Source organism: Clupea harengus, chromosome 18 (genome assembly GCF_900700415.2).
Source record: "Clupea harengus chromosome 18, Ch_v2.0.2, whole genome shotgun sequence".
In the NCBI taxonomy this organism is placed as follows: domain Eukaryota; kingdom Metazoa; phylum Chordata; class Actinopteri; order Clupeiformes; family Clupeidae; genus Clupea; species Clupea harengus.
In genome coordinates this window covers 4,085,054-4,107,681 of record NC_045169.1, presented here as the reverse complement: position 1 = coordinate 4,107,681, position 22,628 = coordinate 4,085,054, and the positions used below count along the sequence as shown (strand labels likewise).

Below are 22,628 nucleotides of genomic sequence, written 5' to 3'. Positions count from 1 at the left end.
CACATCAGCTATCTGTTGTTTACTTTGCTGATGACATAAAAGTTGGACAACAAGAAAGGCGTAACTGCTCAATACCTCATTGATCTTATTTAATACTTAACTTTGTATCTATAAGCAGCTAATAACAGGTTTCTGTTGAAGGTACAACGTGTAGATATGTTGTGGGGGAAAAATTGAGAAATTCTACCATGATGTAAATCTAAAGGTATAGTTAGAAAAAAAAGGTGATCTTCATACATATTTCTGTGCACACGTTTCTTTGTTTCAGGTATCTTTTGCGTTTATTGATTGGGTCTCAGAGAAAAAAATCTCTATATGAAAATAATCTTTGTAGAAAGCACAGACGTATTAAGATGGTTTCTATTGTGCTTTTACAAATGACCTCAGTTGTAGCCAGCCCCCCCCTGTTACATAAACACAAATGGGCTGCCTGCTAATCTGGGAAAGAATTCCTAGAATTCTGTGGAGTTCTCTTGCTGAGCAGATAATTTCTGTGGGAAGCTAAAAGATACCACGTTACCACTACAGAATTCCTACAAGCACAGTGGTACCTTTGGTGCATAGGGTCCATAGCATTTCAATGGTGTTCAGATGCCCCGTTCTTTTTCATAAAGGAAAAAAATCGATACTGCCAAAAATGTAAACTAGTTTGCATTTTTTGACGTCACGTCACCCGTAAACATGGCACGATAGATAGTCGTGGTTTAGCCAATCATACACAGCAAGGGGCGGAATGGGGGGGCTTGTTGATAAGTATACATGACGTCAGCAGTATTGCGCAGCCGCAGCCAAAAAGGCGAAGATGGTGCTCATCAAGGAATAGTAAGTTTAATACTTCTTATTTTCTTACTTTCAAGGGTATGTGAAGTTTAATCCGACACAAACATGTATGGCAAACATAGCGCACGCGGATAAGTTAGTCGTGTAATTGTTTTCGGACTTTCTGAAAAGTTAGGCTACATGTGTTGGTGAAATTGAACTTCTCGAGTCAGGATGTGGTTTGGGTGGAACGTTATTCAGCCGGTTCGCTTTGTGTCTGGCCTACCGGCATTGACAGAAGTTTGCGTGAAGCAGCTGTTGGTGAAAGTTGTGCTCAGTTATCTTAATTGTAGTGTTGGGTTGGAACATATGTCTATGCTTCTTTGACATTCTATCCGTGGGTAGTATAGTTGTTAAGTCCTTTTAAATATCACCAGGTAGCGATAAATGACATGCTAACTTGCTAGCTAGCCAGCCAGGTGAAGTTCTGCCTTTTGCGTAAACGTGCAGCCAGCATGACGTTCTGTAATGGTATAGCTAGCCAGTGCTAAGTCTGGTAATTTACTCTTTTCAGAATATTGAGGGACTAAACATAGACTAAGACTATACAAATGTAGATATAGTAAAACCATTCAACCTTTGTTAGATACGTGTGTGCGACGAAAACAACTGTTTTAGCTACGGTGATAATCAGGAACTAGCCCACTGCCTGCTCGTTAGCAGAATATTCCGCTAAATCAGGTAACGGGTAGTTAGAAGCCGTGCTAGTAGCTTTGTGAATGTTTATGAATGAATCGTCGCCTTGCTGATCATGTATCACGTTAACTAATATTAGTACCCACCCAGTTTGCATGTAGAATTTTTGAAAACGAAAAAAAGTGTTGTGGACTTCGCCCTGACTGTGATGAACGATGACCTGTCTATAAGGATGACTGTGCTCCCCCAATTTCAGTACCCAGATAAGATATTCTTATGACAGATAGCCAGATTGGCTAACCAGAATGTTACTACTCTGGCGTAATTTAACGCCCAGTGTAAGTAGGCTTTCTACTAAAGTCGGTGTGGAAACAACACATGGAACAGAATTTTGGAAGTTATTCTGCATCCCCAATTTGCGTGTTGGAATGAATAATTAATTTCCATCAACGTATGGAATATCACTAGCAAAGACTTACTATGAAAACTTGTGGAACCTTCCTGTCTGTGGTAATGTTGTTTAGTTACACGTGGTAACAGATGGGTAATCCAAGTTTAGGTCTTGGATATATTTCTGCTGCTATTGGCTCGTACGGCTTCTGGAAACAGCTCGGCCTAAAATTTGAGGATTAGCAGAGTTGGTCAACAACCAGATTAGAATAGTTCATACCCTGGATTTTTAATTGCCATTTTCTCTCCCTCCTCACATGAATCCATGCACTCAGCAGTGAGCACATTTTAAAGTCTGAACTTGCTGAGTAGGTTAAGAAAGCACCTGTCCCTTTGTAAGGTCGTAGTTAGCATGACCCGACAAAAGTGCCTGTCAGATGGGAAACACACTTACACACCTCACTCTTCACTTTTGCCTTCAGAGCGTTTGCACTGGAAACTCCCTCCAACTGATGGAGCTGCTCTCAGAGTCAATTAAACCTGAGGTAGCACTCCGATGGATGCTTTGGGGGGTTGACCATTTCAGTCCTATAGGTTTAATGAGGATATTTCTATCCATTGTTATTTGCTCTACATACAGCAGGAGAATATATAAATATGAAATGTTTGCATACCTGCAAAAAAAAAAATGGATACATAACTTAAGGTCTCTCTGAAGAATGCACTTAGGTCCATCTGTCTCACACTTTACTTCACAACTGTCACTGTGGTTTGTCTCTACATGTACCGCATCTACCGCACTTTGTCATTCAAGTCTGCTGCGCCCTACCCTTGCACGGGATTCAACACAGTGCACTTTGTGTGTGTGTGTGTGCGCTAAACAGAGATTTAGTTTGGCCTTTGGAAACTCTTAATCTCCAATCAGCAGCAGCAGAGATATGCTTATAGTTGAGCTCAGCAACATCCAAGGTATGTCACATACTGTAGTCAGTCTGCAAGAGTCTGCCAACCAAAATCCAGGAGACGAGGTTTTAAATCTCCATGGCTTTGAAGAAGACTTCTTGTTTCATATGTCTATAATGCCGTAAGGGGAAGAGCACTCAGCCTAGTTCTCTCAATGCTGTGGACATTTGCTGAACAGAAGTCCTGGAAAATTATGGACAGTGCTGAAGTGATTCTAATTGTGCTGGAGTTCTGTCATGCAAAACCACCAGTCTCTGCACATTTCATGTAATGCTAAATACTACTACAGGGTTTTTCCTTGAAGTCGATTTGGGTGAAGTTTAATTGCTCTAATGCCTTTGTGACCTACCCAGCAAGTCCAGTCCATAATCTTCAGCACCACACTTTGCCCTGCCTTCTGCCCTTTTTATTTTCAGAGATTTTAAGTAAAAAAATTTTCTTTGCTCATTTTCAGTCTTCTTTTTTTTAAAGTCTCATATAGTGTACGGAAAGTCGTAAGAGTGGATTCGGAATTATGATGTCATGGGTTTGCCATGGCCACACCCTTTGTGGTCGCTGTGTCCTTCAGCTCCTGGAGCCGTTCCACTCTGCAGGGCCCTTCAGCAAGCCCAGTACTGTCACACCAGTCCGCTTCCCACTGAGTGGTTCCAGCTTTGGAGGACCCAGCGTGTAATGGAACTATCTAGAATGGGAACTAGACAGTTCCTGAGTGCGGCCCTCTTTTAGCTCTCCCACCACCACACCCGTAAACCAGCTCGCGAGGTGCTGCGCTCAGTCTTACTGGCACATAGAGGCCTGTTTCTACAGTGTTCGGTTCTAAGAACTAAAGTGGGCCAGGGTGGAAAAGGTAGTAAACGTTCATGTCCCTAAAAAGATACAGATATTGGTCTAAATTGAAACCAGAGGGTTATGCAGTTATCCTTTGCCATACATGCGACACACCTTTGGATACACGTCAACAGGGTTAGTCTGTGTGACACTGTGAACATCCTCAGCAAAATGCCTGCTTGCAAAGAAGAGACATTTTCCATCTCATCATCTTGGCATAATAATAATAATAATAATAGGAATGAGGTCAGTTCATGCCTCTTGGAAAAACTGGCCAGACAGAACTAGCTTAATGTTTTGAGAACATTTGAAAATGTGATGCATCATGATCTGAAAAAAAACCAACTTGATTGTCTTTTCTTTTACAGCCGCGTTGTCTTACCCTGCACTGTTGAAGAGGTAAGCGAAATCTTGGAACACACACACACACACACACACACAGATTTACAAGCAGCCTCATGATTAAGAGTGTGATGGTAGCAACTCAAATGGTCATAGCATATAGTAAATACCCTTGAATGGGCATGCCTCTCCTTTATTTCTTTTTTGCCTCATTGAGTTATGAAACGCTGGAAGGGTCTTTTTGCTCTCCATACAAGGAGCTGCTATGTAGGCTGCCCAGACACAATATCGCCCGGTGACCCCGCCCAGCAAAGACTTGTGCAATTGTACGAAGCACACATGAATCACTTGAAAGACCCACAAGCCCCTGCGAAGTGCATACCAGTCCCAGGTTTCCCTCAGACCCTCTTGTCAGACAAGACACGTGAGGTGTGTCTTACACAAGCGGTTTTGCCAAGGCCAGCAGGGTCATCTCCGGTCATAGCAGTGCTAGCCCCCCCCCCTCAATCTAATCTCATACACTTGTTATGCTCTAAAGGGTCAGGAACCTGGGTTTACCATGGATTGCAACCAAAAGTGGTTGTGTGGGTTTCTTTGCCACTCAACAGACATATGAAAATAAGAAATGCAGTCGTCAGTTTATTTGTAGAACTTCAATCAGGATACTTACTATGGCTAATTGCATGCTCATTACTGTGTCACACTTATAATTCTGTCTTTTTTGCTCTTTAGAGTCTATAGGTATAGATGGGTCATTACAAATATTTGTTTTTTGTATATGGGGGGGGAGGGGAAATTCTTTTTTATATATTTATGTATGTAGGCCAGCGAGGTCACCTCAGGTCACAGCACTCTTGTTCCCCCACCATCTCATGGTCTTGTCTCCTAGAGAAGAACCAGGCAGATCGTTACACAAAGGTTACATTTTCCTGCTCGAAAACAAATGTATTTCAGCAAATGTTTTTAAAGCACTGTTTTCTGGCTATTCATGTGCACTGTAAGAAGGATGCTCAGAGCGGGGTCATTGTGGGTTGATCGTGAACTCATCAGACAGAACTTGGGTAGGATGGAGAAGATTTCGGTCACTATATTTCAGTTTGACAGTCTGGTCATCTGTTTAAAATAAGGGCTATGAGTTAGGTGGGGAGAGAATGAAAAGCATTTCCCCCCATGAAAACGGTGGTCCTCTTGTTTTTTTTTTTTTTTTAACTCCACTGCTCCACTTCGGAAACAATGGTGCTCTTGTTTGAATCCGTAAAGCCTCTTTCCCACCAGCCCCCTCACCTTCGTACGCCGACACCCACTTGTTTACATAACTGTGTGTGCACACACACTCGCTCAGTGGCACCATAAGATCTTAAGCCACCCGAATTACGACCATCAATGCTAGTGTTTCCTCTGAAAGAAATGCACGCTGGTGTCTTGGGCAGAATTACTATATACTTAAAGGGAAAGGGGACCGTTCGTAAAAACGGTTTTCTGAGGAAGGAATGCCTTTTAAGCCTGCTGTAAACTTCAGCCAGAGCAGCCACAGAGAAGAAACCACTTCCGAGCATTTGCGTGATTGCAGCGTGCATCGTTTACTGACGCAGACATAAATGTGTCTCTCTCAAGAAGCAGTGACTCATCACTCTTGGACTGACTCACATGGAGCTGCTGAATTCCAGATAACACAAACATGTTAAAATAACAAACACATTATAAGGTTATCGCTTTCCCAAACGGGTTTAAAGGCTGGGCTTGGCTCAGAGAGAGACTTACTTGTTGTCAGACTGTGTGTGTGTGTCTCAGCTGTCATTCTGTCTTGAGGGTTGTTTTTCTTTTCTGACGGGGAAAGTTGATGACTGAACATTTGACAAGCCACAGCTCGTTTCTCTGCTGTAGTTCTATAACAGTAGTCTTGCAAATACATAATGTTCCTTCTCACACGAGCACAGCACCCCCCCTCCCTCCCTCTCAGTCTCTCTTAATAACTCCAGTCCTCATTTTAACAACAGGTCTGCGTTGATTTTTCCTTGGGTGGACATGCACGCAAGCTCCATCAGAGTTAGAACTGATTTTACGGCCACTAGATGGCAGCCTTTGACTGACCAGTTATGTTTTCCGAGCTCCAGCACCTCTGTGTTCATATGTCAGACAAAACATACACCATACGCCTTACCGTGTTATTGTGATACTAGTTGCTTCTTGTATGAAACCTGTCTCTCTGATTTGCACACCAATCGCAAAAGAACATTTCTGCTTTCCCCTCATGTCTTTCCAATAGAATTGTACAAATACTGTCAAACAATAGCTTTATTTGCACAAGTGTCTTTAGCTGCAGCCAGGTAAAGCCATGTCTCTGTGTCTCCTTGTGTGTGTTCTAGTACCAAGTGGGGCAGTTGTTCTCCGTAGCAGAGGCCAGTAAGAATGAGACTGGGGGAGGGGAGGGCATTGAGGTCCTGAAGAATGAGCCCTACGAGAAGGATGGAGAGAAGGGCCAATACACGCACAAAATCTACCACCTGAAGAGGTAAACACACACACACACACACACACACACACACGCGCGCACACACGCGCCTCTAAGGTGGCATATGAAGAAACGCACTCATGTACATGCACTGTATAACTCTGCAGAGTTAACGCAGGTATTTGAAGATGTAATGCATAAAGCACAAACTCTCATCTAATTGTACATGCTAGCTCTGTAGATTGAAAGTCCTCCTTTTATAATTTCTGCCTAGGGGTGGCAGATTAGCCCAAAGGTTAGGCAGCCGTGCTGGGCACAAGATCGCAGGTGCGAATCCCAGGTGGGATTGGACAAAGTTTAGGCCCGTAGTCCCATAATCTAGATTTATAATTCAGTAGAGATCTAGGCCCATGTGTTCTGCAATGGCTGTGTAAACTATTGGGTATGTGTTTGTTTCCCAGTAAAGTCCCAGCCTTCGTGAAGATGATCGCACCGGAGGGCTCTCTCGTCTTCCACGAGAAGGCTTGGAATGCCTACCCTTACTGCCGGACCAGTGAGTGGCACTGCTCTCCGCTCTCCCCCCCCTGCACCTCACTAGAAGATAAAGAACAGAAATTCCTTCTTATTTTTAGCATGATGTTGGTTCCATTCTAACTGTCTGTTTGTCTGTCTGTCTTTGTTTTTGCATGTATCCATTGTTTGGTGCAGTTGTAACGGTAAGTGTTTTCAAAGGTCTGTGTGTGTGTGTGTGTGTGTGTTTAATTGCTTATGCGCTGCTGTGTAATGCTGTCATAATTCCCTCTCAGGAATGTGCCTGTAGACATAAGCGGGGTGTGTCATTTGATTATTTGTTTCATTCAGAACATTCACTCCCCTTATTTTACCTGAACGGCTCATTCCCTGATGCCTCTAGTAAGGTTAGTCACAGGATGATGTTGTTGTTGTTGTTTTTGTTCTTATTAGAACAGCATTTAAGATTATATTTTTTTTTTTTTTTTTTTTTTTTTTAGAATCAGGAGCCCTAGAATGAAATACATATGCTCTGGCTACTCAAAGAGCTATCTTAGTATTCTGCAACAACATTCCAAGATGTTAACCCTTCTCTCAATCTTTACTAGTTTTGTATTAGTTGGACATGTATTGGTGCTATTGAAAATACTGCGCATAACACTGCTGTGTGTATGCAGGTTGTGTGTTAAATATGTTGGAAACACCAGTGGGGACCGTGGAACTTTTCCCTGTGATTTTGGTGTATAAACGGTGGAGATGGAGATTCCTGGGAAAGGCTTTCTATGATAGGTTACGGCTTGTTACACTCTGATTTAATCCTGTTTACGTTGATAAGCCCGCTTCTGAGCAGGTTTGAGCGCATGGACTTGTTGTGTTGACAACTACTTCAACAGCAGCTTTGAAGAAGGCAAAAATCCAAGATCATGTCAAAATTGTCAACAGTAAAATCCCCCCTAAATCACTAATCCTTGTCGGAAGAACAGGGCCCTTATTTAAATATGGAAACTGATTAAAGTAAGTTCCTTTACCATGAACACGGTCACATCCCGCTGAATCTAACCTCACATGGGTCCTCTTCCTCTACAGAATGAATACATGAAAGATGACTTCCAAATCAAAATCGAGACATGGCATAAACCCGATCAAGGAAAACTCGAGAATGTGAGTCCGTGTACATATTTAGTCTTCACTTTTCCCTGTGTGGTATATATACTAACGAATGCTGTTAATATGTGTGTCATTTAATAGGGTAACCTTTTTTCTCTCCGTTAATATTTATGTAAGACAATACGGTTTAAATTGTGTTGAATTATGGAAGTGATGAGTGACGTGTTAACGTGTATTCGCTACATATGATCTCTGACTTGCCCTTATGGCCGACTGTCTATTGAGACTCTTGTAAAGAGGCCTGCGCTCCGTGTGACTTGCCTCCTATAACAAGCCTGTGTCTTATCTTATTCCATTTTCCAGGTTCATAAACTTGACAACTCAACATGGAAGACGGTGGAGGTGGTGCCCATTGACATCGCAGACAGAGATCAAGTAGCCGCCGGAGTAAGTCTAGCGCCCTCCTCAGGCCCACACATGCATATGCATCACTCCCAACATTCAACAAGGCACTTGAATTAAAAACACCCCCTCTCGCCCGCTCTCCGTCTTGTTTATCGAGGGCTGTGTGATTTGACGAGACTCGCCTTTAGTGTGTTTGTTTTTTTTTTCTTTTTTCTTCGGCTGTGTGCTTGCTTTGTAGCTAATATTTGAGTTGCTTTGGATAAAAAGCCTCTCCTTTTGATCACTGAATGCAGGCAAAGACCCTGTGCCTAAATCTGTGCGTTTCGAAAATAACAGGCCTGGGATCTGGGCTTTATGTGATGCTAGCGAATACGTGATCCTCTGTGGGCAAACACGGATGAGGTGGTGGGTGTAGCACATATTGCTTAAGTTTCTGCATTTGAATTAATCACATTTTTAGATTATGTCTGTTGTCTGACTTTGCCGGTACACTGGACTTAAAACGTAAACAGAAGCAGATCATGATGCTATGGGGAATGTATAGGTTACAGCTAAAAGAACTATTCATAGTTTGAAATGGTGCTGTAGTCATTCTAAGGGCACCAGCTAATGGCATTAATGAATGTATGTTCCTAAGTTTATAGTCAGGTGAGAGTGTGACTGACCCTATGGGCGAATATGACTCTCTTAACACACCTTCTGTCGTGCTTGATGAGCGTGTAGCAGCTTAGTGCGTCTCTGTCCGAGGACTGCACTCCACGACTTCCCCAGCAGGTTGTGCTGTTTGTCTAGATTAGGGACAAGGGTTGAGGAGTTCTGGCCGTCATGCATTCATCAGTGCGCCATAATGGGTTCCTCTTAGTTCAGGCATGTTAAGAATTTGATTTATACAATTCCACCTGCAAAAAAAAAAGGGCAAAGTGCTTGGATCCGAGGCACTTTTGTATCAGCTGAAGCCATGCATTTTAAATGAGAGATATTCAGTTGTCACCAGTCTTGGCCTAAAGTGAATGATGTTTGAGGCATTTGGAAATAGGATGAAGTAAACGTTGCGGTTGAATACCCTTTTTTATCTAGTACTCTATAGAAAGGTTCCAAAAAAAAACATTTTGCTTGTCACAGGTCACCAACTGAAAATGGAAACCTTACAAACTGTGATTTGGTTCTATTTTGTGTTGGGTTACATCTGTCTGTTGTTGTTTTGCCTGGCACTAACCCTAGCCTACAGTAGCCCCACCACAATATAACGTACACATTTAAAACCCTTTGGAAGGCGTGACACCAGAGATACATTTGTATTCCCAAATCCCTCATCCCCAGCCCTTCTATCAGCCAGTCCTCCTGTTGTGTTGATGTCAAACTCCTCCTCCTCCCTCTGCTCCGTCCCTCTCTCCCCCCACTGGTCTGAGGCCAGTCTGACCGCGGCGCCCTTGAACCCCCTGAGCCAGACGTCTCAGAGATGGGATCTGACTGGCGATCAGTGGCGCTGCGGGGCGGCTGTCCGCTCACATGAGTGCCGCCGTCCGGCAGCAGACACCAACGCGAGCTGAGACCCAAAAGAAGCCGGCTCGCTCGCTCGCCGCGGTAAACAGAACAGCGGTCAAAGCCACCGGCACAAACTGACACATTAGCGGCACTGGGAAAGAGAGAAATAAATATTTTTGTTTTTATTCACCGCAAAGTTGAATAGAACTCTTAGACTGGCACTAGTTTGCCACCTCCCATGACCCACTAGTGTGTGTGTGTGTGTGTGTGTGTGTGTGTGTGTGTGTGTGTGTGTGTGTGTGTGTGTGTGTGTGTGTGTGTGTGTGTGTGTGTGTGTGTGTGTGTGTGTGTGTGTGTGGGCAGCAATGTAGATGCCTAATATATCCTGGTCCTCTGCAAGAGATGGAGATGGAGAAGCTGAGATGGGGGAGAGAGAGAGAGAGGAAGGGGCCGGTGTGTGTGTGTGTGGTTCTTGGTAGCTAATGAAGCAGCAGTGTTGTAGCTGTTTGCAACAGTCTGTGTCTGTGGGCCCTATCAGTCCGTAGCCCGAGGCATGGCCGCCAGCAGCCCACCGAGCGGCACCACCGACCAGTCAGTTAGAGTAATTAAAGCCCCTGCGTACACACACACACACACACACACACACACACACACACACACACGCATGCGCGCGCTCATCTTCCTCACCTCAGTTCTCATCCTACCTCATTAGTGCAGAGTCACGCATTGTTTTTCGAGGCACTGCAACCTGGTAATTTGAAGAAGTCCTGGTTTATTTTGTGTGTGAGGTGGGGTGTGCACGTCTTTGTGTGTGTGTGTGTGTATACACACACACACACACACACACACACACACTTTTAGCTCCCTCCTGTCGACTGCTAGCCTGAAACGCTGCTTTTAGCTCCAGGCAGATCATGATTTATTTACAGTGGCGAGAGCCCGGAGCTGTGCTGAAATGTAAAGCTTTTTCGTTCTTCTGCTTTAGTGGCTACCATTCCTCCCTCCTTCCCTCCTTCCTTCTCACACCCTCCGTCTCCCTACCTCCTTTTCATTAAGTTCACTTCTTTCCATCACTACTTCTCGTCTGTTGGTCACTTTCTCTCGACCCCCCCCCCCCCCCCATCCCTCGGGTCTTCTCACTCTCTCAGGCAGGGAAGTGTTGCTTAAAACTAGAACACACACACAAACATCCATACATGGATCCAATGGATTCGCTTTAGCATCTCTGTCCAAGCTTTACCATATTGTGTGCTGTTATTATAAAATAAAATCATTTAAACAGTCGTTATCCTAAGTGGGTTTTGCTGGGAAGAAATGATTAACTTGATGAACTTGAGATCCACCACATCCTTGTGCATGTGGATTTCTTCTAGTAGCCTGTGTGTGTGTGTGTCTGCACAAATGCATCTTCACAAACAGTCGGTTGTCCCATAAGCCCAGTTGTCCAAACTGTGTGTGTGTGTGTGTGTGTGTCTGCACAAATGCATCTTCACAAACAGTCGGTTGTCCCCTAAGACCAGCCGAATAGGTGAATATGTGCTAAGTTTTGGAGAATTGAGGTCATGGCTTGATGGGTATTGGGTTTTCACGGGCACCTAGCATGACGGCATTTGGAAATGTGTTAATGTGTCGATTTTACTCTAATTTACTACCTGTGTAATAATCTGCTTTAGAAATGCCACAGAGATTTATTGGTGGACTGTACATTATGCTTTCCATATTGGCATGTTCCTGATGGCTGTTTGCTGTGTGTCCTGTCTGTTCTAGGACTATAAGCCTGATGAGGACCCAGCGGAGTTCAAATCAGTCAAGACTGGACGGGGCCCTCTGGGGCCCAACTGGAAGGTAAGGACCCCTGAGGGTGAGTGGGTGTGTGTGGGGGGGGGGGCTTGGAGAGAGGGACATTCAGACGGGCGAAAAGAAAATTAGGGGATGGATCGAAGAAAAGGTGGGTAGGTGTGTAAAAAAGAGCTATGTGAAGGGCGTGTGAATGCCAGTGAGAGAGAGTGTGAGCGAGAAGAGGATGAGGTTGTGTGTGTGGGTATGAGGGGAAAGCTGGGGAAGTGTGTCGAGGGGGGGAGGCGAGGGTGAGGGGGAGAAAGCGGTGGAGCTGTAGGCTGAGGTGTGATGAAGATAAATGGCTCTCTCTCAGCTCTAATTGAGCGTAATAGAAATCACACTGATGGGCTAGATTAGGGCTGCCCTCTGGGCTGTGTGTGTGTGTGTGTGTGTGTGTGTGTGTGTGTGTGTGTGTGTGTGTGTGTGTGTGGTGTGTGTGTTGTGTGTGTGTGTGTCGGCTGTCTGTATAAGAACTAACTCCTTTTTCTCAATGAGCTGTTTTGTTCTTTGCAGACATCAAGTGTCTTGTGTTGTCAGAGCAGACTTTTACTCCTGTAGTCAATGTTGTTTATAAAAGTGATAGTTGGCGAGTCAAACGACGACAGCGGTTCAGGAGATAGAAGAGCCGTTCAAGTGTCAAAGTGTGCTCAAATCCCGATGTGCGGGTAGACGTCTGAGGCATTAACCTGTAAGACATTTTGAGTGCTCTATGAGTAGAAAAGCGTTCCATAATTCCAGTCCATTTACCAATTGCATAGACAGAGAGATTCTTCCTTTTTTTTTTTTTTTTTCTTTCTTTCTTTCTTTCTTTCTACACCAGCAAACAGACTTTACAGAGTCCACACACACAAAAGCTCAACCTGAGGCATCCATCAGTGGGGTTTTGTCCTGCAGTGCAGTCTCTCTAGCCTCTGCTTATTTTAGACTGCTGTTTAAAATTCTGACTGATGCAGCAGGCACAAAGGAGTTCTTAAACCGATTCAATTCGCACCGCTGAACTCTATATCGTCTGCCTGCCACGCTAACAGCTCACACTGAGGGGACAGAATTAGGAATGGATCACGGAGGATCCTCTCTACCCGCTTAAGTACGCAATGGTGAAAAAACGACTGAAGACTATAATAATCTGATCGACGATTTTCATCGCGGTCCGAATCAAATGCGTTAACTTTGAGTTCAGTGACGCGTGAAGACACAGGAAGCTCATTAGATTTTCCTGTGGAGATAGTTATGCCTGTACATGTTCCGCGCCCACTGTTGGCACATGCTGTCAATATGTATGTATTTATTTATTTATTTATTTATTTATTTATTTATTTATTCAGTTTCCCAGAGCTACATGACCTCTCTATTAAAATGAAGGGATTATATACGATAGAGGAAGTTTTCATGGCATCAGGAACACTTGCAAATCGTCAGTCTTTTTACTTTCCCATACAGGAATGAATCTGCTGCAGCAGTTCGCCAGGCACAGCTCCAACTCTTCAAGCACCAAGCTTTCCACCAAAGTAGTTGAAAGCCTTTCCGATTCTTATTGGGAAGCCTTTTTTAATTAGATGGGATTTTCCCTGCCTCCAAACGGAGAGAGAAGCTGAAACGCCAAAGCAGAACCTCGGTTTGTCTGTGCCGACACCTGTGGTCTATCTCGGTGCACACACACACACACACACACACGCGTGCGCTCTCCCATATCGCAGCCCTGCTTTTTTCCCCTCACACTCCTCAAAACTTCCTCCTTTGAGCGGGAGAGTTGAAAAATGTCACCGCTAAACGTTTTGATGTGGAATCCTTTTAAAGTCGAGTTTCTCTGTTTGGCGGGGACAACTTTTCTGAACCTGCTGCAATTTTCTTTTTCTTTTTTTCTTTATTTTCCCGCATTCCTCTTTTTAATCCCTCTCTTCTCTTCATGATGCCCCCCCTCCCCCCCCAACACACACACACACACACCACACACACACACACCTTTTTAATTTTTTTTCTGGTCATGTTATCAAACGTTGAAGGGATGCTGGTTATTGCAACGGGGACTGGGGCCTTTTATCCCTTCACTCTCTCCGTAAAAATCCAAATGATTAATTAAGCAGGTACGCTCTCTGGGATGGAGGCAGGGAGTGTGGAAGGCAGGGGGGAACGTGAGAGCAGGGGAGGAGAGAGAGAGAGAGAGGAGAGATTTGGCGGGTCCCCGGTGTTAATAATGTACGCGGCTGCGTGGCTGATCCGTGCCGTTATCGCGTTACCGGGGCCTTTCATCGGCGCTCGCCGGCCACAAAGGCAGTCCTAGCGGGAGCAGTGTCACCGATGGAGTCATGTGCCGGGAAACGCTCCCTTTATCAAGACTTAAACCTCTTTATGCTCTCTCTCTCTCTCTCTCTCTCTCCCTTGTTCTACTCTCTATCTCCCCCTCTCTGTCACTGTCTGGAACACCCAGTTTTTTCCCCTCACTTTTAATCAAAGATGCACAAAAAAAACTCAGCTGTTCCATTACTGATTGTCATTTTACCAAGCCTCGCCACCAAAGCATTACCTATTTATTGGGCTTTAGCTGAATGTGATAAGTGGAGCACTGAGATTGGCCCTTTTTTAGATTGCTGTCTGTCAAAGCGGTGCGCTGTTTTGTCGTGTTTGGCAGAAGTTGTATGATTGAATACGTAAATGTCCATGCATTTTAAGCAGTGCTGTTTTCTCCTTTACCGAATGTGACTGTGGGCATCACTGGGTTTGTCCTGTCTGTCATGTGATACAAGGTTTCAACAACAGACAAATACACACACACACACACAGAGACATATACACACCACACACACACACACACACACACACACACACACACAGAGAGAGAGACATATATATACACACACACACACACACACACACACACACACACACAGAGAGAGACATATATATACACACCACAGGCTACAACCACACACACACACACACACACACAGAGAGAGACATATTAATACACACACACACACACACACACACACACACACACCACACATGAGAGAGAGACATATATATACACACACACACACACACACAGAGACATATATATATATATATACATCATCACACACACACACACAGAGACATATATATATATATATATATATATATATATATATATATATATATACACAACACACACAGAGACATATATATATATATATATATACACACACACACACACACACACACACACAGAGACATATATATATACACAACACACACACACACGCAGAGAGACATATATACTCACACACACACACAGAGACGTGTATATATATATACACACACACACACACACACACACACACACAGAGTGTCCTTGGTGGTCACCTCTTTCTGGCTTGTGTGTGTGTGTTTTTCCCTGCAGAAGGAGCTCGATAAGACAGACTGCCCCCGCATGTGTGCTTATAAACTGGTCACTGTCAAGTTCAAGTGGTGGGGCCTGCAGAGCAAAGTGGAGGGCTTCATTCACAGAGTAAGCATCCTGGACACCCTACACAGCACTCAATGGCACCGGGTTACTGAGGGGGAACCTCTGGGACACATTTACCTTTCTTTCATTCAGCTTCTCTCCTTGTCTTCATGTATTGCCATACTGTCTCCTCTCCTCTCCTCTCCTCTCCTCTCCCTCTCCTCTCCTCTCCTCTCCTCTCCCTCTCTCAGCAAGAGAAGCGGATCTTCACCAACTTCCACCGCCAGCTCTTCTGCTGGATTGACAAGTGGGTGGAGTTGACCATGGAGGACATCAGGAGAATGGAGGCGGAGACACAGAAAGAGCTGGAGGAGGTACACACACACACACACACACAACACACACACACAGAGGCACAGGGCTGCACATTAACTCAAACCAACACAAACATGTCCCGTCACCTGCACTCATACACATTCCCTTACATAGTCCTGGAGTCGTTTGTTTTTCTTTTGTATCCATGTGCTGTGTTTTGGTTATGGAAAATTCCCTTCTGAAGTGTTAAGCATCAACAAATTAGCACAATAACAGACAGATTTAAAAAAAAAAAATCCCTAATGATTTCTTATTGGAACTCTTAAAAAGCATAAGCAGCTTAAAACATAAGCAGCTAAAAAAAATCATCTTCGTCCAAATCAAATGAAATAAAATCAGGCTAGTAGAGTTGTGTGAAATAGTGGGCCCAGTGGCCTGAGGGGCAACCATGGGTGGCATGTCTGTTTGGATCTGGGGCTAATGTACTGAAGTTCCTTATATGGACTGGGTGGCCGCAGAACTCGTTCAAATCATTCTTTTACTATAGGCCAGAGTGAAATGTTCTAGCAGAAGAGACAAGCAAAAAGATCTGTGGGAAAGGAAATGTATTTTTATAAACTGAATTTCTATTTATTTTTTTTGTAACTTGATGGGTGTTAGGGAACCAAGTTGCTCCGTTACTGTATAAACTGCAACTGGGAATAGTTTTAAATCTAGTGCTGCCCTGTCAAAAACCCTAGCAGTCAGGGACCCACCTCTCCTCGTGAGTTTGGTTCTGCCACAGTTTACACCAGAAGTTGGACCTCATCATGATTTCCTAAAATAGATCTTGAGTGTAAGGCTCTGCCGCTCTAGGAGGTACTATTGCGTGTAGCGAGTAATGGCGTAATGGGATAGTTCATCAGAGACCATCGTCAGTTTTCAGACCTCCTCTTTAGTTGAGATCTTTTCCCCTCTGCTCTCTCCATCCCTTGCCACTGTGTGCGTTCAGAGCCTGCCAATTACCCCCAGTGTCATTCCAGTGCTAGTCCATGTAATCAAGCCTATAGTTTTGTCACTACTGATTTTCTCGTAACCACAATCATTAAAACGCAGCGAATGTAATTAATCCCTCCTCTGTGATTCTTTTGATCTGCTCGTCGATGTGTAATTATTTTGCCTGCCTTCCTTTAAGTGCCTCATTAGGCCCTAAGCAATGAACTGAGATGACTGTTGGATCACTGTATCTGTGGTTTTTGGGCAAGGGAGGTGGCGCTCGAACTCATAAAAAAAAAACCTTTCTGTTCATCGGTAGTTTTTCATTGAGTAACATAGGAATAACACTCCATTGTGAGTAGCTCCTACTAGTCTTTTGTAGTCTTTTTTTCAAACTCTACTTTTTAAACCTTTTGAACTTTAGCCCACCTCTCTCTTTCCCAATCTCAACCACAGATTTCATGTCTACTAACACCAACAGAGAGGGGAGCTGGTGTTCCTGCTGCAGTCGCTGCAATCCTGCCTTGCCTCTCTGTCTCTCAAACTCTGTCCGTCTCTGCCGCCCTACTAACTTCCCCCCAATATCCTCCTCACTTTGTTCACGGAGTCTGCTGATGGTCTCCTTTTCTAGATGCGTAAGACGGGCTTGGTGCGAGGAACGAAGGCCTCAGATGAGTAGCCGCTCCAGGTGTAGGTCTGAGCGAGGCTGTGTAAGTGCAACTCCGCAGGGGGCCGGCTCTGCCAGCAGACATCTTGGCTCCGTTTACTACCACGGGGGTTGGCAACAGATGCTCTGCTTCTCCTGTGTTCACCCCCCTCATCATTCTGTCTCTCTCTCTCTCTCTCTCTCTCTCTCTCTCTCACTCTCTTTCCCCTTTTCCTTCTCTTTTTCCTTCTTTCGCTCGTTTGCATGGCGGGGGTTTCTCTGAGGTGCATGATCATTTTACTCACATTCACCCGAAGGTTTATTTTGTTCATATGTTAAACGGTTCATGTGATGTCGTTTGTTTACATGTTGTTTACATGTTGTAAGTCAAGATTACTGTTGATGTGAAGGATTCATTTAGTGCTGTGTGCTAAGCTGAAGGTATAATTGTGTAGATGTGACATTTGAGTGTGGAGCCTATTCGTGTCTCGTCCCTCTTAATGTTAATCAATAACCTCAGAGGTTTGAGAAATATGAAACTTCTGCCAAGTCATGAAGCGTACGGCAGACCAACTAAATAGCCACTCAACCAAAATGTGAGGTAGGGGGTCCAGGAGGAGTGTGTGTGTGTGTGTGTGTGTGTGTGTGTGTGTGTGTGTGTGTGTGTGCGCGCCTCAAACTGCCCTCTCATATCACCCTCTGGCTTCCACAACTGAATCCAGCTGTGTGCCAAAAAAGACTTTGCTGGATGGCAGGTAGTCAAAGCCATTGACACACAAAACAGAGCCTCCGTTCTCAGATCTTTTTATATTATGGCGCATACCACCAGAATGCCACACTCAAGAATGCCGTGCCATATGCCTCTCAGGCGATCAATGAATTACCCCTTTGGGAAGTTTAGCTTGGCTCCCCCCAAACTCTTGCAGGCAGGCAGGCAGGCAGGCAGGCAGGCAGCTATGCATTAGTACCAAGAAAAGAACAGCACCCATACCCCAAATGAAAGTATAATGAAAACCATACGAGCTCCGAGTCCAGCTCAAGAAGTGCACTTGTTCATCTTGGCTGTGCGCTCCGCATCGAGCCCTGAGCCCTCTGGCTGCTTCAGGGCTAGAGGCAGGAGAGGAATCTGATCCCTGGCTGGCCTGAGACAGCTCCCTCCCGCCAAAGCATTCCTGTCCTTGCTCCAGTGCAGGGCTTTCATGTGTCTACCCCTCCTCCTCCTCCTCCTCCTCCTCCCCACTCACCCCAATATTCTTTATTTTTTTCACACACTCACTCTGTATTCTCTCCAGCCTCAGCCCCCCATGTGTTATTCATTTGAAGAAGTAGAAAGCGGGCCGACCTGTGTTGAGTGCCTACCTCTGAGTTGGCGTAGTCGGGCAGGGTTCTGCCAGTGCCAGTGCAGGCCCTTTGATGGCCGAGACGGCAAGAGCGCCAAAGATTAAACGCCTGGCTTGCCTCCAGAAGGAAGCCGGCGAGGTGATTTAATCAACATTTTTGCATTGTTAAGAAGCTGACGGGCATACGCCTGGCTTCTCTACCTAGCGCCAGAGATACCACTTCATGTGTGTGTTTTCAAATTCATTATCTTCACTGCTGACAACACACATCGGGTTTTTTTTTTTTTTTTTTTTTTTTTTTTTTTTTTTTCCCTCCCCTGAACTGTTGTCCCCGTACTAAGCAATTGATTCCTTCTGCCACAGTGTGTTAAGTAGTCAGTCAGAACCTTAATAAACAGTGTTGTTTGTTCCGCCTTTGTCTCGGATGAATGTCACTGTTCATTTCTTTTCATATGAGTAAATGGCCCATAACACATTTATATTAAATAGCCCATGTCGTATTCATTTCAAATTGCCCATATCGTACTCAAGATAATAAAGTCTCACTGTGCAGTGGGTGGTTGAGTGGGCAGACCAGGGAAGCGCTGTGCATGAATGGGCAATTGAATGGATGGAGATGAATGGATGAATTGGGGGTGGGGGTGTGGGAGAGATGATGGATCACGTGCACCTAGGCTGCCTGGGCACAAGAGCTGTATGTCTGTAGGTGGTGGAAGCTGTGGGTCTTTCCATTTTTGTCAACCACTAACCAGCCTTATCTCTCCATGCTTCTGCCACAACACAGGATGGTGCGTCAGGTGTCTGTGTGTGTGTGTGTGTGTGTGCGTGCGTGTGTGTGTGCGTGTGCATCTTTGTGTGAGCGTGAGTGAGTGTGTGGGGGATATGTATGTGTGTGTGTGTGTGTGTGTGTGTCCTGGCAGAGGCCGCCAGGAAAAAAAAAAAAGAAGAAAAATCTTGATGTTCCTTGAAGGCTCATTAACATACAAATGGAATTCTGCACTGGGAAAAAGCACCTGCGCCATGATTGCAAATGAGAGAGTGAGCGTGTGAGCGAGGGAGAGAGACAGAAGTTTGGAGACGTAGGAGTAATGGAGGTGAAGTTGTGGAATCTGTAGAAAGGGAGCGGCGACTCTCTCGTCCGTTCGCCTCAGCGTTGAGCCTATGGGCCGAATCTTGTGCATTCTGCTCAGGCCATTTCAGATTTAGCCACTAATTGGGCTTTTTCTTTTCGTGCCGTGAAGAGTGTGAAGTGCTGCTTCTCAAAGCCTACACTTGACACACAAGCTCCAACTCCTCATATCATAGAATCCCGTATCCCAGAGCCCTTCTCCTGCCTTGTCTACGGTATAAAAGAAACGGCCACATCTACATACATGCTGCTTAAAGCTGCTATATTCGGCCACCTTTCGAGCACTTTAGCAGTCTTGGAAATCTGATGGCCAATGCAAAAATGTTGTAGAAAGAAAAGGACGTGTTTTAGTGTGGTCATGAGCTCTATAAACTGTCACGAATGTCTTAACACTGTCCTACTGTATTAAGCAGGAACCTTCTTTTAGAGATGGCCTTACCTGCCTGTCAGTTCTTTTTGGGTGGATTCCTACAGTTACTAAGTCTTGCAAGGTTCAGAAGGAAATGTTAAAGTAACACTATGCAACACTTTTACACTTTTTGCGGTATGATTTTATAGGGAACGGGTTTTGGTACCAGGCTCAAATTCAGTTTGATAAAATATGGTCATGTGAAGGACAGATGTGTATTTCCCACTAGCCATCCAGGATATGCACTATATAGTTCTGTATACCGGGCTCGAATACCCTGCAAAAATGGAAGAAAAGCTTTCACAGCATGACATTGCCAGCTATACTGCCAAAAGACACCAGTTCGTGTGTTGGCAAGCTTCTATCAGTGTCAATCGGCCTGTTGGTGGTGTTTGCATAACTTTTAGGTAGTTAGCGTGCTAGTTTTGGAACAGAAATCCTTAGTGCTGCTTTAACATCACTTCCAGCACCTTTTTAAGACCTGTCGAGTCACACTAATCTGCTTGAACTGTGCAGAATTTCAGTCTTTGGCATGCTCACACTTAACCAGCATCACGGGTGGTTATTCATTGTATGGTTTATGTGTTATTGTGTAATATGAACTACTTCTCACCCTTTACTTTTCTCACCCCTCTCTGTTTGTCCTCTATCTCAGCTTCGCAAACAGGGTCAAGTGCGAGGAACCAGCGCTGCTGCCGACGAATGAGAGCAACATTTCACCATGGCTGCGACCGCGATACGAACACCTACACCCCCCCGAAACAACCACAGAGCTTCTTACGCCCTCCCACCCAATCAGGATGTAGAGGGATGGGATTTGTCACTGTCGATCATTAGAACTGTTTCCCCGACAATTGACCCAATCACAGAATTTGTCGACAGAATTACCAGTGCTTTTAGAATGACAGAGAACGGTTCTTTCACCCAGCCTGCGTTAGAACTGCCTCTCCCCCTTCAGTTCCCCCGTCACTTCATTCCAGAGAGCGATTGCAGGCTGACCGTACACAACAGGAGAGGAAAAAGCACAGATATCTCAAAAATTGGCACGGCTTTCATCTTTGAATCAGAGCGAGCTCTCCGAAAAGATTTATCCTGACTTTAGCTAGCTGCTTTTACCCCCCCCCCCCCCCCCCCCCCCCCCCCCCCCCCAAGTATATATTCATTAGTTTGTTCTTGTTGTCATTCCACTGGAGGCAAGGCCTTGCTCTTCGTGTCTGTGTCGTCTTTTTCCCCTGCCAGAGCTGACATGCACATCTCTTTTCTCTGGGCAGGGTAGAACTTGTGGGCTGTTGGGTTGGGGTTTTTTTTTTTTTTTTTTTTTTTTTTTCCTCCCCTCACATCCCTGTTCTCTTGTCCTCTCCTGCCTCAGCATTCATTAAGAGATTACTGTCTCAACACACACACACACACTCACATACACACTTCCAGGTGTGAATGCTTATGCCGTGACTGGTCTGCTCTGCATGCTGGAAGGGCAGATCTCTACAGGTATTTAGTTTATTAATGCCGTATTGCCGTATTTTGTCCATTTATGTCTCGGCCACCAAGCACGCACGCACACACACACACGCACACAGGTGCTTCTAGAATCTAGATATTGCGGTTGTCATGGTTTTCACTACAAACGCAGCTGCTTCAGTTTTTCTCACACTCTTAGAGCCCAGCACGGGATGTGCTCTCTCTCTCTCTCTCTCTCTCTCTCTCTCTGCGCTTACTCGGAGATGAACCTGATGGCCTTTCTTTAAAAGAGTGCCTATCTATCCGTTGTGATTGAACACCGCAGCGGAGTGACTCCTGTTACCAGACCAGTGCCTTGCCGGGGCTGGATGTAGTAGAGAATGTGGACGCTCTGCAGTGGCACGTTCCACTGAGCTATGCACACGCGCATCCACACACCGTTCCCGGGTTCCCAAAGATCTCCATGATCAGCTACCCCCCCCCCCCCCCCCCCCCCCCCCCCTGCACTGGCCCACGCCCCTCAGTTCAGTGAATGGATGCCCATTCAAATGGAGTCATTAAATGTCTTCAGTCAATCATGGGAAGATTTTTGTACCAGCATGCACTAGACTAACGGACCTCCACTAGTTCCAGGTGTCCCCACGTTGGCCTCGTCCTATGATCTGGCCAATAGACTGGGCTGTGAGGTGGTGTCCCCTTGCGTTAAACCCTTCAGTAAGCCACGCTGCCTTAGATACCTCCTCATGATTCTGTGGGTTTCTTCCGTCTTTACTGTCTGGGGGTTTTTAACTTTCCTACAAGATTTGAGAGCGTCTGCATGAATGTGTGCCTCTCGGGTCACCGTACGACATAAACCTGAGACTGCCCACTGCACCGAGTTTGCCTTTTCCACTTTTCATATTGCACCGAGTTGGCCTTTTTCCCGCACTTAACAATACAACTTGGCATGCCTTAGATGTTTTTGTTGTTGTTGTTGTTTTTGTTTTGGTGATGAGCTCTCCCAGAATGCATAGACATACTTGTTAAATGCATAAATGGAATGAATTTGGATGATGGTCCCATAGGCTGTGTGGGTTTGCACTCGATCGCAGCCCTTTCACTAGTATCGTTTCACTCGCTGCTCCTCAGGGTGGAGAAGACATGATCACCAGCACTG

General features: G+C 45.1%; 1 protein-coding gene across 2 annotated transcripts; it reads left to right on the top strand.

The window, feature by feature from the left end:
- Positions 1 to 722: 722 nt before the first annotated feature.
- LOC105904312 (phosphatidylinositol transfer protein beta isoform) lies at positions 723 to 21,145 on the top strand. Of its 2 annotated transcripts, XM_012832187.3 has the most exons (12): positions 723 to 822; positions 4,005 to 4,035; positions 6,345 to 6,490; positions 6,892 to 6,983; positions 7,139 to 7,146; positions 8,027 to 8,101; positions 8,411 to 8,494; positions 11,705 to 11,782; positions 15,156 to 15,263; positions 15,452 to 15,574; positions 17,122 to 17,200; positions 20,670 to 21,145. In XM_012832187.3, the coding sequence occupies exons 1-11, from the start codon at positions 803 to 805 to the stop codon at positions 17,167 to 17,169; spliced, it is 813 nt and encodes a 270-aa protein (XP_012687641.1). In that variant the 5' UTR covers positions 723 to 802; the 3' UTR covers positions 17,170 to 17,200; positions 20,670 to 21,145. The 2 variants fall into 2 exon arrangements, with proteins under 2 accessions (XP_012687641.1, XP_012687640.1); XM_012832186.3 differs by lacking the exon at positions 17,122 to 17,200 and having other exon boundaries at positions 729 to 822; positions 20,670 to 21,143.
- Positions 21,146 to 22,628: the final 1,483 nt, after the last annotated feature.

What these genes read in the sequence shown, in the direction of transcription:
- LOC105904312 (XM_012832186.3), top strand. Translation starts at nt 803, where the DNA reads ATGGTGCTCATCAAGGAATA. An exon ending in TACCCTGCACTGTTGAAGAG is followed by an intron (nt 4,036 to 6,344) that starts GTAAGCGAAATC and finishes TGTGTGTTCTAG; the next exon opens with TACCAAGTGGGGCAGTTGTT. An exon ending in AAAATCTACCACCTGAAGAG is followed by an intron (nt 6,491 to 6,891) that starts GTAAACACACAC and finishes TTTGTTTCCCAG; the next exon opens with TAAAGTCCCAGCCTTCGTGA.